The sequence below is a fragment of the Ctenopharyngodon idella genome, chromosome 17 (genome assembly GCF_019924925.1).
Source record: "Ctenopharyngodon idella isolate HZGC_01 chromosome 17, HZGC01, whole genome shotgun sequence".
NCBI lineage: Eukaryota > Metazoa > Chordata > Actinopteri > Cypriniformes > Xenocyprididae > Ctenopharyngodon > Ctenopharyngodon idella.
In genome coordinates this window covers 28,168,127-28,182,398 of record NC_067236.1, presented here as the reverse complement: position 1 = coordinate 28,182,398, position 14,272 = coordinate 28,168,127, and the positions used below count along the sequence as shown (strand labels likewise).

Here is a 14,272-nt window from a genome sequence, read left to right as displayed (position 1 = left end):
GGGGGGCGTTTTAGATGGTTTAAAACAGGTCTACACTGTAATAAGATCTAAAGAGCACTTAGCAAACAAAACTTTGCAGAACAAATGTATGTAGCCTTGTCATTAGATCTTTAACAAATCTGTAAAATGTATGCAATTTAATTATAAAACCACCATTTTTAATTTTAGGTCACCAGTTATTTTAAGGATCCTTCTTTCCTTGTAGTCTTTGGTGGTATGATGGTCATTTTAAGTTTTAAATGGTCCATTATTTAATCAGTGGTAATTTTGACAATCATTATTTCCTAAAGGCAAATTTAGGTACTTAAATCACACTAGCATTACAATAGCTATTTGATTATTATCATTTGAACATATACAGCACAGGGTTCTTTGGAACCCCAAACTGTCAGGAAGTAGAGTCTCAACGGCACATGAGGTTTTAAGGAAGCTTGAATTTCTCAGTCCTGTGTCTGGATCAGTGTTCATATATGTGTGTGTGTGTGTGTGTGTGTGAGGGTGGGGTCAAGACAATGACGTTGTTTCACCGCTCAACAGCTCACTCAGCAGAGGAACTCATGGCTCACACTACATTCTCCCACCACTGCCTCTTTGCCTTCGAGAGCATGGGGCAGACAAAGAGGCAAGTCTGTCTGACTTCAGAGGCATTGAAATACTGGAATGGATCTGTAATGTGGTGCACACCATGCTTAGATTGATGAACTCCACACTTTTACTATGGTGAACCACCTCTAAGCAATTGATATTCTGCGCCTGGCAAGAAGAAAGGACCAACAAACATGCCAACCTAAACTCATTCAAGGAAGCTTTTCACTCGAGGAGAAGTTCTGAGATTATCTACAACAGGAGCTTTGGTATATTCACTGCAGAAATGAACACAGAGAACAAAACTTGTAGTAAGATTCTGAACTTGAAGGATAATGGGAGCCCGGTCATCAGTGCGATGATGTTCGCAGCTGGAGTGCTCGGGAACCTGGTTGCGTTCATTCTCCTGGAGTTCCGCAGGAGGAAAGAGAAGAACCGGCAGAGGCAATCTCTGTTCCATTTGTTGGTGACCACGTTGGTCATTACGGATCTAATGGGAACCTGCTTGATCAGTCCCCTGGTGCAGATTGCATACTCAACCAACATCACACTGGTTGGGTTGAGCGAGTCTCCTCCTGCTCCTGTGTGTCAATATTTTGGATTTGCAATGACTTTCTTCAGTCTTGCGACACTTTCCATCCTCCTCGCCATGGCACTGGAGAGGTGCATCTCCATCGGGTACCCGTACCACTATGGGAGGCACGTCACCAAGCGCTGTGGATACATCACCATCCCTTGCATTTATCTAGCCTGCTTTCTATTCTGCTTGATGCCGTTTGCAGGCTTTGGGAAATATGAACAATACTGTCCCGGGACGTGGTGTTTTATTGCCATGAATCCAACTGAGCCTGAGGACAAGGCTTATGCCAACGTTTATGCCACCGTGTTGCTGGTTATTATTATAGTTATAGTGGCGTGCAACTGTTTTGTAGTGTATCATCTGGTGTTAATGTACCGGAGGCGCAAAATGAACCGAGGATCGGTGCAGACCCGGAGTAAAAGAGACAGGAGGTACTTCTCATGGGCAGAGGAGGTGGAACATCTCATTCTTCTGGTCGTCATGACAGTCATATTTGTCATTTGTTCCCTGCCATTAATGGTAAGACTTACAGTATTTTATTAGGATGAAGGAAAGTGATCTGTAGTTAATTGACTAAAATGTTTTAAAAAGTCTATGCGTTTAAAATAAAATAAAATAAACGTTGCATAAGAAGTCTCTCTTCAGGAATTAATAAACTATTTTATAAAGAGAAAAAAATGAAAAACATGTTAGTGTTAAAATATATGATGTAAAAAAAAACTACTTAATATTAATGAAACTGAAAACCTTATTGCTTATCTATCCAAGAGAAAATATATTTATATTAACAACAATATCAGAATTTGTAAAAGATAAATAAGAAACTATTTTAATAGAAATAAAAAAGATGGATATAAATATTTATAGTAAATATTATTTAAACTGCAAACCTTGCTTGTCTATCCCAGAATGCATAATATAATATAATATAATAATTTTATATATATATATATATATATATAATTTATAGTAGCTGCAAACTATCTTGTTTATGTACTACAGGCATTCATTTTCAGATAAATTACACTATCAGGATTTTTTATTTATATTTTTTGTAGTTGAAGAAGTCTCATCACTTCTGTTAAAAAAACAACCAGCTGGTTAGATTTGGACAAAGTAATTTTAAAGCAAACAGCATGGATGCTTCCATATTATAGTTCATATTACTGGGCATGGGGATGTTATGGTTTCTAAGTAACCACATACTTTCTTGCTGATTTATTGACAGAAAGGAATGGTTCTATGAATAAGTTTTGACCTGTCTTAGTGAAGCTGGTATTCACGATATATGCCACGGAAACATCATTATCAATGCATGAAAGCATTTAGCATTTTGAAAAGGACAGCTTACTGAGATCCTGTGTTCTTGTGGATCAAACCCAAGATCATGATATGGAGCTGCTTTCATAATCATTCCAACTCCTCAGAGCTTCTGCACCAACAATAACAATCAGTATGAGATTTAGATAGCTGGAGTGTATTTATTTTTCTTGGAGTGTATTATTGATGCTTGAGAAAAGTAATTAGATTGTAGTGCTAACACACAAATACTCTTGGTACTGACAGATTAATATGTCTAGTCACCTGGAACAATACCACCCATGTTAATTATTTAGAAATTATATTAAAAGCAGGTGAAAGGACATTAAAGTATTACAGTTCATATTTTACCTCCTTCTGGCTCATTGCAAAAGTATTGCTGATTCACTGGTTTAAATTAAGTTTAATAAGGACAACTGAATTTCAGCATAAATTACAAGTAATATAATTTTAGATTCCAGCAACCCGCTGACTAAATTTATGGGATGGGCTACTACGGAAATGTAATGATGGAAGGCTCGTGTCTGGTGAAATGTCAGGCACAATCAGAATCATTAGATTTCATAACAATATACTCACTTCTTTCAGATTTGATAGTCTGTGAGAAATCATTTTCTTGATCAAAAAGAAATGTTTAGTAAAATTTGATTTTTAAATGTATATTTGCACTGATAAACAGTCTTCAAACCATTAGTGTCATCACCAAAAACATGGAATTTTATTTTCAAGCATCAGTGTTCACACTTTTCAGGGAGATTAACCAACGAATGGCTGATTTACAGTGGTTTCTAAAATGGGATAGGAGAAAATATTTGAACATAAAAAGAGATTTATTTTAAGACTCCAGTTTGATGAAATGCAGTGCATGAGAATTTCATAATAATTTCATCATACTTGATGGTCTGTGAAAAAAATAATTCTCCTGCCCAAACAATACTAGGCAAAAGAGAACTTCTTACAGTATATATATCTGCGCTTTTGTGTGAGATAAAGGAAAAACAAAACAAAGGATTATGTAATGAGGGAAAGTAAACAAACTTAGGAAAATAATCTGAATCATTTGTCTATGTATCTGTTATGATTAGGAGAATAAACTGTGAAATGATCTAAAGTTTTTAAAATTAACTTATTAGTCATTGATGGGAACTCCATTATGAAGACTATCTAGAAAGCTGGTTATATATTACTGCTTCGATGGTTGACTGAGCAATGGTTACATAATTATGTTTATGTTTTTGAGGTTTTTGTTGTTTTTTTTTATGCACACCCAAAATCTTATAAGACCACATAAGTGTGTCATTCAGTAACGGCTGAAATCTTAGTCAAAGCGAAAGCTCTTCAAATTAGAATTGATGGGGAAGTCTTTTGCCATTTAAATTCTTATCTGTAATTTTAGAGTAATAACTTGCTGATGAATGTAATGCGATTTATCTTGTACGTGAGATGAAACACATCCACGTTGTCATCATTAATATTGATAAATGAGCTGGTGTCTTCTAGAAGCTTGTCAACAACGATAATGGTTTCTCCTGATTACATATGATTTGTGGGATGTGGAAAAGAAACATGAATTATTAAAATCATAAAATGCAAAGCTATACTTTGGACCAGACAGTGTATACAGAGGCTCCATATCTCACCACAATGCTTTCATTACAACTGGCGATTACATGACGATACGTAACCAGCTGTGATTAATTATTGATAAATCTAATTATCAAATTTTAATCATTTCAAATTCTATCTATCTATCAATCAATCAGGCTAAAGGCCTAAAAAGTCTACATTGACCAGAAATAAGATCTGCAATTGTTGATATTCTTCTAAAAATATATATAAATTAATGTCTTTCCTGCTTGACATTTGATACAGTATTTTTGAAAATAGATATGTATCTTCAGTCTTCTCTGATTTCCTTGGTAAGTCTCTCTGTGGTGCTCGGAATAAATAACCGTTGTCTATGACATAATCATTTGTCAAAGTGCCATCTGTAGTCAATGTTGTGTGACGCCTCTGAATTATCTTCTTCTCTCTAGATCCGCGTGTACATCAATTCCTTGGTACAGCCTGAAAACTACAAGACTGATCTAATAGCTCTGCGGTTCCTCTCGGTCAACTCCATCATTGACCCCTGGGTGTTCATCATCCTCAGCCCCTCGGTTCTGCGCTTCTTCTGGGGGGCGCTGTGTAAGACCACCTTAATGCCCTCCAGAAACTCTTTGTTTAAAACGTCCATTTCCAAGAACCCAGCAGACCAAACCGAGCTGTACCAAACTGGTTCCACCTATGTGGAGAGCACACATCTCAAGTCTGTTCAGATGATCTGACAATGAAGACAGATGAAGACAATGATGATGTACTGGATGGATCCATCTAAAAATCGATATGCTTTGGAAGGCAAGGCTCATCGAGGTTTAAAGGGTTAGTTCACCCACAAATGAAAATTCTGTCATTAATTACTCACCCTCATGTCGTTCCACACACGTAAGACCTTTGTTCATCTTCAGAACACAAATTAAGATATTTTTTGAAATCTGAGAGTCTATGACTCGTCCATAGACAGCAATTTAACTGACGCTTTCAAGGTCCAGAAAAGTAGTAAAGACATCATTAGAATAGTCCATGTGACTACAGTGGTTCAACCTTGTTTTGAAGCGATGAGAATACTTTTTGCACGCAAAAACAAAACAAAAATAACGACTTTATTCAACAATCTCTTCTCTTCCCTGTCAGTCTCCTACGCTGTTTACGTAGTAAACACATTGCAGTGCTTCCGTGTTCTACGTCAGAACGTTTTGTTTTTGCGCACAAAACGTATTTTTGTCATTTCATAAAAATAAGGTTGAACCACTGTAGTCACATGGACTATTTTAACAATGTCTTTAGAACCTTTCTGGGCCTTGACAGTGGTAATTAAACTGCTGTCTATTGAGGATTCAGAGAGCTCTTGGATTTCATCAAAAATATCTTAATTTGTGTTCTAAAGATGAACGAAGGTCTTACGGGTGTGGAACGACATGAGGGTGAGTAATAAATGACTGAAATTTCATTTTTGGGTGAACTAACCCTTTAAAGTTCTTTAATAGTATTTCAATCAATCAATCAGCCAATCAGTATCTATCTATCTATCTATCTATCTATCTATCACCAACCCATCCATCCATCCATCCATCCGTCCATCCATCCATCTATATTTGAACATCTTAACGGATCCATCAGCCATTCCACTGGCGACCTGGTTTATTTGTTGATCTAAAAATGGATTCAGAAACCCCCTGGGGTTGTTTAACTGAGATAAAGCCAACTATGAGGTCAAAGGGATAAGTTATGTTCCCTTGACCACTATTGCTTTGAGACCAGGGGCCCTGTCAACTGCGAACGCCAGAAGAAAAATATTTAAGGCATGTTCAGTGGGCGTTCAATCATAGAGGATTTTCAAATGGCACGTTCTCCAATGCAGTCTGTCACTTTGGACTCCTTTGTTATCAAGTGTATTATGTGATGTGGTTTCCTGTATTTCAAGTCAAGCAGTTCTTCAAATGTTACATATGAAAGGTGTCTGCTTGTATTTATAATTCCAACATATTTATTGTGCTTTAATTTATGTTGATACAACTATAAGTCAATGACATATATGTGTCTTCATAATATGTAGGCTGATTCAGTAGTAATCAGTCATTTCTTTCATGTGAGAGATTCCGATTGTACATAATTGTACATAATGATAGTATAAGCATATAAGCATGACGACATGAATGGTGCCGTTCGGTAGCTACAGACCTGTTCTTTGTCTCAAGAGATTTGTTTTTCTGTGCCTTTGAAGGTCTTGAATGTATTTGTGAAATAATGTGACTCTTGTGTTATATATGCATGTAATTTATGTTGAAGTGTTGTGAAATTGTCTGTAACATTGTAATCAAGTCATAGCCATCCAGATCCACTGCAAAAATGAGCAAATCAATAGGAGATTGGAGTCTGGAGCAGGATTGTGCGTCACATTTAATTTCCAATTCATTTTGAATTTCAATGTTTATTGTTAACTAGAAAAGTTTGTCAAGACAAAATCTTGTGTGTGGTTTGACAAAGTCTTTAAGTTTGAAGGTTTATAGGCCTTATGGACAGAGAAAGAAAATATTTTTCAATTCTGAATTTTGCCCAAACCTGCTCAGGACTCATGTCTCTTGATAAAAAAAGAAATAAAGCATGCATACTTCCCCTGAAGCCATAAATAAGTATGCAAACACTCAAATGCTTGTCAAGCGTATTGCACATGTTCCTGTTGTACATACATAATGTTCTTGCATTACAGTGCTGTGATAAACCACGGGACTCTAGGGGTAGATAGCTACCTTATCATGTGTTTTATTCAAGTTACTAGTTCCTCTACATGTTTATCAAATTTTAACTAACTTGCTTAGCAAATTTTTTCTTCAAACTGTTGCTCTGCTATGGCAGTAACTGACCTGCGACCTTAGAAAAAAAACTGCTGGTAGTAATGACACATTTCTGAATGCTATTATGTTCGAAAGTATGTGAAGTTTGTCTTTTGAGCCTCAGGCCGCCTACCTACGTAATTTCTGACAGACAGGAATGTCTAACGTGTTTAAGGGTGTGAAAGGAGCCATGCTAGTTTGACATTAAATCCACTAACTTTTTCCATTGATGAACAGATGCCAACGTCAGATTCTGCTCACATAATGCAGAGTTTCCCAAACCAGGGGTCACAAACCATTGTAGGTTTGTGACAGAACTGCAGGGAGTGAAAAGCTAATAATACTGTACATTAAATCAGAAAAATGTAAACTTAAAATAAATACATTTAAATAAAAAAAATAATAAAAAACAATTACTAAAAAGTTTAAATATTTCATTTGTTTGCCTGTATGTCATGTGACCATTAACCAACAACATGAAAATGAAAATTATCTCATGATTTACTCACCCTCAAGCCATCCTAGGTGTCTATCTTCTTTCAGACAGACACAATCGTAGATATATTTAAAAATATCCTGGCTCTACCAAGCTTTATAATGGTAGTGACTATTTTGAAGTCCAAAAAAGGCATCCATCCATCATAAATATAATCCATACGGCTCCAGGGGGTTAATAATGACCTTCTGAAGTGAAGCGATGGGTTTTTGTAAGAAAAATATCCATATTTAAAACTTAGTTCCCTTTAAATTCTCAAGTAAATATTTTAGGTCAAAGGGATTCAGCTACCAAAAAAGGCTTTAACACAGGCCCCCCATTCACTACCATTATAAATCTTGGAAGAGCCAGGATATTTTTTAATATATCTCCGATTGTGTTTGTCTGAAAGAAGATAGGCATATACATCTAGGATGGGTTGAGGGTGAGTAAATCATGGGATAATTTTCATTTTTGGGTGAACTATCCCTTTAAATTCTCAAGTAAATATTTTAGGTCAAAGGGATTCAGCTGCCAAAAAAGTTTGGGAATCCCTGGCATAACGGATCACCATTCATAAACTCATGCCATACTTATTAAAGTTGACATGTAACAGAAGTCTTTTCTTTCCTTTTGTGACGTATATCCGAGTTAAATGGCTACTCGAACAAGAAAATATGTAGGGCTGGATTTGTTTTTGTCCATTGGGAATTGATTGGATGGTTGTGGTTTGCTATTGTTGCGATGTCATGGGACAGGTTATCCCGAAAAACACGTCACCAGAGAAGAGAAGAGATGAAGGAAGGGAAGTTATTTTGATTAAAGATTATGAGGGCATATGAATTACAAAAATAATGTGCATTGATAAATCATTTATAATAAATACTGTAATTCTATTGAAAAAATATTTCAATTTTGATTTCATGGTGACTATAAAATATGTGGATTCAAAGCATTTTTGAGTTGTGGAAATTAATTGTGCAAACTGACTGGTGGCCAAATCAATACAAAAACATGCCAATTGATTCTGTGGGCACTAAAAGTGCAACATTGGTTGTACCAGGTAAATAGTACTGACTTCTCAGAATAATTAATATATAATAAGCCTAATTTACATAGAAATGGGGCACTGAAAAGACAATGACTTAATTTAAATAATCATGGTGCAGCACTGTACCAGTGTAGATGCTTGGTTAAACTAGCAGGTTAAGTAGATTAGTTAATTCACTCCTAGCATGTAGGCGTCTCTAGTCTTCATCAGTTTGCCACATGGCATGTGGGTTTCTCAAGGGAAAGCACAATGGATTTATATACATCTGATAAGTGGAACAGAACTCCCCATTAACATAACTGACAGATATGAGGTCATCAACCTCACAAAAATAATTCTGTTAATCTTATCAGAAAAATCATTGCAGTTACTAAAAGATAAAATCACTTCAGCATCTACAGCATGGTTGTGGGAACTTGTTTTTCACAAAGCAAATATCAAAACATGCGAATATTTAGATATATATTTAGTATAACAACGCGGGGTCCGATGCTTGTGACATGGTGCACCCTCAGGGAGTGTGAGAAGCAGGACACAGATTTTGATCTCTTCTCTTCAGCTCAGGCAAACCTCAGACGTCATGGTAACGCATCTATACCAAACCACAGCTTATAGTCAAGCTCAGGTGCCTGCGGCAGTGTTGAGAGCTAGAACTTCCTGTGGTTCATTCGGAGATGTACACTGAGAATTCATAGAAGTGTTCAAAACATTTACTGCATCACTGATGAGATAAAATCAGATTTAGAAGCCTTGGCTTAAATTGTCACCTTCAGTCCTCAAACACTTTTTATTTCTCTGAATAGTGAGGCAATGAGGTGTCAAAGTGATTTGTTGTAAAGTACCTTTAAGTGTTTCCCATGGTGCCTGATGTTTTGTCTCTTGCCTCTGCAGTGTCTTTACACCATTGTGTGTAGAAAGTCTATTGATTCAGCTCATTGATTCTGAATGATATATTCACACACTTGATCTCATTGAAATAGCTATAAGCAGTTTCGGGTTCTATACTCGTTTATTACCCGATTGTCTAGTCAGTCTTTTACATAACCATATGCATATAAGTGTCTGGTCATGATCAATTGTCCATTATGTATTTCAAGATAGTAGCATGTTAAACATCAGTTTCCATATGGCACTGTAATAAACTGGTATGACTGAAATAAATATGCTGTCTTAAGTGTATACATTTCATTAAAACCTGTCAAAAATCTGATATTTCACTATATATATATATATATATATATATATATATATATTCACACACACATATATACATAAATATATACATATATATTTATACTTATATATATATTTACATATAACAAATAAAATAAAATAATTTATAATAAAAATAAATAATATAATTCTTTATAATAATAAAAAAGAACATATTACAGCACTGAGAATCAAATTTAAAAAACATTATTCTTAATCAAAATTACATAAACCTAAAAATTAAAAGGTTTATGTAAGGTTTATGTTACTGCAGTGTGTCTCAAACAAGTGTCTCACAGCAGCCACCGAGCGAACACACAGAGTAACGTTATAACATCATTTTCAGCACACTCAAATGTATCTAATATGATAAACAGAGCTGCGTTACCTCATACTCATGACCGGAAAAGCGGAAGCGGCGCCGGCGACTGCGACTGCGGCGTAATAAAAGTTCCGCTGCTCGCGGCGTGTGTTGTGCAATCGCTCCAGCGGCCTCGTTCAGCTCCCACAACACTCGGGCCTGCTCTGCTTCATACTACAGTAACATTAACAATCGCATCCATGAACATGATTTCTGCCCGAGTCCTATCCTGATTTTTTCCACTGGCTGTGAGGTGAAGACCACATGTCCCAAGATTTTGCGCTCAAACTTAGCGTCATCAAGCTACGCTTTTGTTTTGAGTAGGCGCTCCCTAGCGGATGGAAAAACTACATAGTGCACCTTTAAGCCATCCTAGGTGTATATGACTTTCTTCTTTTAGCCAAACACAATCAGAATTATATTAAAAAATATTTTGGCTCTTCCAAGTTTTATAATGGGAGTGAATGGAAGATGAGATTTTGAAGCCCAAAAAAGTGCATCCATCGATCATAAAACGTACTCCATGCGATTCCAGTGGGTTAATAAAGGCCTTCTGAAGCAAATCGATGCATTTATGTTAGACAAATATCTTTATTTAAAATTTTCTAAAGTAAAATAATGAGCTTCCGGCATGACAGCCATACGCATTCAACTTACGTCTAAAAAATGTTAACTTCCGCAACGTAGTACACAATGACATGACGTTCTACCCTACTCCATGACGTACTACCCTATGTCCTAACACTTAGGGCCCTATCATACACCCGGTGCAATGCAGCGCCAGGTGCGACTCAAGCGTTTTTTGCTAGTTTCAGCCCGACGCAGTTTACATTTTCAACGTCCTGCATCACGTTGTTTAAATAGCAAATGCATTTGCACCCATTTGTGCGCCCATGGGCATGCTGGTTTGAAAACGAGGTGTGTTCAGGCGCATTGTTGGCGTGTTGCTATTTTGAGGCAACTGAAATAGACTGCGCCACTGACCAACTGAAACCTATCAATGGCACAATATTTGTTTTGTTATTCAAAGAACGCGTTAGTAATATGCGCCTATATGCGGGTGCACAGCGCGCATACTCTCTGCTTATTACACTCACAGGGACACACAGCAGCGGACAAACATGCCAAATATTAAAAATAAAAGGATTACAATGTAAAAGATTATTATTGTGTGCATAAAGATAAAAATGCTTTGGTGGAATCCGGCTTGTCTCGTAGATGGTCTGCTTGTGCGCTTTAACCTCGCGCATGAGCAGATCCGTTTCCTCACTAGAGAAGTGTTCAGTTTTTATAGCGAATTCGCCATGGCGCGAGCGCAACTGACTTTTAAAGGGAATGGGAGATGAGACTCTGACCGGTTTATGTCCAAAACACACCCATGGCTCATTAAGAGACTAGGTACTACCCTTTTAGACCATGCGCCAGGCGACCATTTTTCCCGTTCTTAAACTAGCAAAGGTGGATTCGGACACGCCCTATGTGCACTTGCATTGTGTGCTTTAGACCATGCGCTTAGACTGTTAAAATAGGGCCCTTAGTACGTCCTGTTATTGTGTACTACATTGCGGAAGTTAATGCTCTTTAGATGTAAGTCGAATGCGTATGGCTGTCGCACTGGAAGCTCGTTATTTTACTTTATAAAGTTTTAAATAAAGATATTTGTCTTACACAAATGCATTGATTCGCTTCAGAAGGCCTTTATTAACCCCCTGGAGCCATGGAGAACGTTTATGATCGATGGATGAATTTTTTTAATATAACTCTGATTGTGTTTGGCTGAAAGAAGAACGTCTAGGTTAGGAACGGAGATGTTACGTCGATACTGATGTAATGGGGTCTCATTACGTCAGTATCGACATAACGTCAAATGTGACTGACTGAATGGGAACGTCATATACACCTGGCTTGAGGGTGAGTAAATTATGGGGTAATTTTCATTTGTTCGTAAAATAATCTTGATTTAATTGAATGAAAAATGCAATTTCTTAATTTTTTTTTTCTTTTTATTTTGGCGTGAAATGTGATCTGGAAATGTTGCCATGACATTTACCCAGTTACACCAATGCTAATGAATGCCATCCACTGTAATTAGCGTCAACGATGGTAATGAAGATTGGAGACTCATGAAGGACTGTGTGCTGCAGTGGCCTGTTTAATCTCATGGAAGTTTTCATTGTAATTACATAAAGCAGATCTAACTATGTTTATTTGTTTTCTGACGCAAAGGGAGTACTCATCTCTGTTGACTGCAATGATCTGTGAGGTTATCTATGAACCCTGGCCAGAGCACCAGCGGATGACTAGCAGGAAACAGCAGGAAACAGCTGCTCGTCTCTTGGGAGATAGCTGATGCCACACATCAGTGAGGACCCATCATCATGTATTACAAGCATGCACTGACACAAGACTCTGTAATGAACATTGCTCATACATTTCCCTCCCTTTTTGTCTCACTTTTATTTTTCTCAGTCCCCCAAACACTCATTTCTACATTTCTCACTCAGGGAAAAGTGGTCAATACCAGTCCAGTCATTACTGGTGCTCTGTGGAGTTTTATATGGTGTGAAATGAAGCTATTTGCTGAGCTCAACAGTATTGCTCCCTGATGACCTTAGACCTTAAAAGGATAGTTCACCCAAAAATGAACATTTACTCATTTTTGAATGCAGGTTTGAACAATTTCCAAACCTGCATTCAGATTTTTTTTGTCCATACAGTAATAGAAATGGGGTCCAATGTTGTCATTATTGGGAGAACTATATATACTGTATAAAGAGACTTTTGCTTCTTTTGGTATCTGTTAAATGACTCAACTCTGAAAAGATGGATTTTCATTCATCCATCCAACACATTTACAGAAATGCTGTACACATGATGTGCTTTGATTGAGACTTTATGCTTTAGGAACAAAAAAGGACAACAGCAAAATGAATTACAGGTAGTTTGTAAAACACAATTTTATATATAACTATATAAACTATATATATAAACTAGATAGATAGATACACTTGTCTTGTATATCAATGAAACATTGAAAAAAATGTGTTCATAAGGCTAAAAGACATGGACCCACTGCCAAGACTTCAATTTTGATTTCTTAGGGTATCTCTAAAAATTAGGAACAAATCAATATTTCATAAAGAAGATTTTAAAAAGGATTTTGTTGATGGATTTCAGCCTTACTTGGTTTGTCCAATAAATTGAATAATATAAGACTAGACAAGGAATGCATGACCAATGTTTTTACTTAATGTGATCACTTGGTCCCAATGGGACATTAAAAAATGCACTGCAGACAGGGGGGTTGCTTCAACCCACATACTAATAAAACGACCTGCGGTGTAACAGTGTACATGTAGCCCAATTACACGGAAAAAACGTGGACTTGGCAACACTGACTGCAGAATTAATTCTTCTTCTTTTTCTTTTTTTTTTTTGTCTGGGAGGCAACCATAAAGTGATCTTCATTTTTCAAGTTCATGTCATAGCCACAATCTCCTCCACCAAAGAAAGAGTGCTTTCCATTAAGAAGAAAACTCTCAGAAGAGGCAATTATTAACTAGCTCATACATTTGGATGATTTTCATTTGCCTTTCTGCTTTTTATTAGTAGAACTGAGGCAGGACTAATTAGACTTAACATTCATGTCCTGTCTATGGTGGATGCCAGGGGTAGGGTATACGGGAAAACACATCATCTCATCATGCTGGTCATGCTTACTTCCGAATGGCTCAGCCAAGCATGTAACCGATGGTGTGGACTTCCCAGCCCAAAAATAATTCAGATGGGCCATATGACAAGAAACCTCAGGAGAGAACAGCTCAGCCTCGATGTTCATGAGAACTTCTGCTGAGATGCGACTGGCGGAGAACTATGAACTACGTGACAGAATGATGCTGAAAAATTATTGTACTTAGAATCATGTTATTATGACAGGCCTGGCAGCCACCTAAAAACGAGGGTTTCTATCAACAGTTGTATGTTAAATCATTTACAGCCAACCTCTGCTTGAGGAATCATTTACTCCAGAGGACTGGAGAACTACTAGCAAAGGTAATGAAAACAATAAACCTAATAGCACTGTTGTTAATTCAAGATGGAAGCACTTTAAGTCTGCTTGGACAGATTAACTTGATTTGTTTGTACAGTCTGAAGCACCAGGAGTGGAGCTGAAATGACGTCCTCTTCGTGTTTCAGTGCATTCCAACATAGCTAAGAAGATCAGTACCTACAGCGAACAACATTGATGGACCTT

The 14,272-nt window shown here is 36.9% G+C and overlaps 1 protein-coding gene across 1 annotated transcript; it reads left to right on the top strand.

Annotated features, from left to right (window-relative positions):
* Nucleotides 1-531: 531 nt before the first annotated feature.
* On the top strand, nt 532-7,331 carry ptger2a (prostaglandin E receptor 2a (subtype EP2)). The gene is made up of 2 exons (XM_051868036.1): nt 532-1,684; nt 4,522-7,331. The coding sequence occupies exons 1-2, from the start codon at nt 872-874 to the stop codon at nt 4,810-4,812; spliced, it is 1,104 nt and encodes a 367-aa protein (XP_051723996.1). The 5' UTR covers nt 532-871; the 3' UTR covers nt 4,813-7,331.
* The last annotated feature ends 6,941 nt before the right edge of the window (nt 7,332-14,272 follow it).

Excerpts from the sequence above, each read along its gene's own strand:
- ptger2a (XM_051868036.1), top strand. The coding sequence starts at position 872 with ATGAACACAGAGAACAAAACTTGTAGTAAGATTCTGAACTTGAAGGAT. Across the intron at positions 1,685-4,521 it reads TTTGTTCCCTGCCATTAATG|ATCCGCGTGTACATCAATTC; the intron begins GTAAGACTTACA and ends TCTTCTCTCTAG.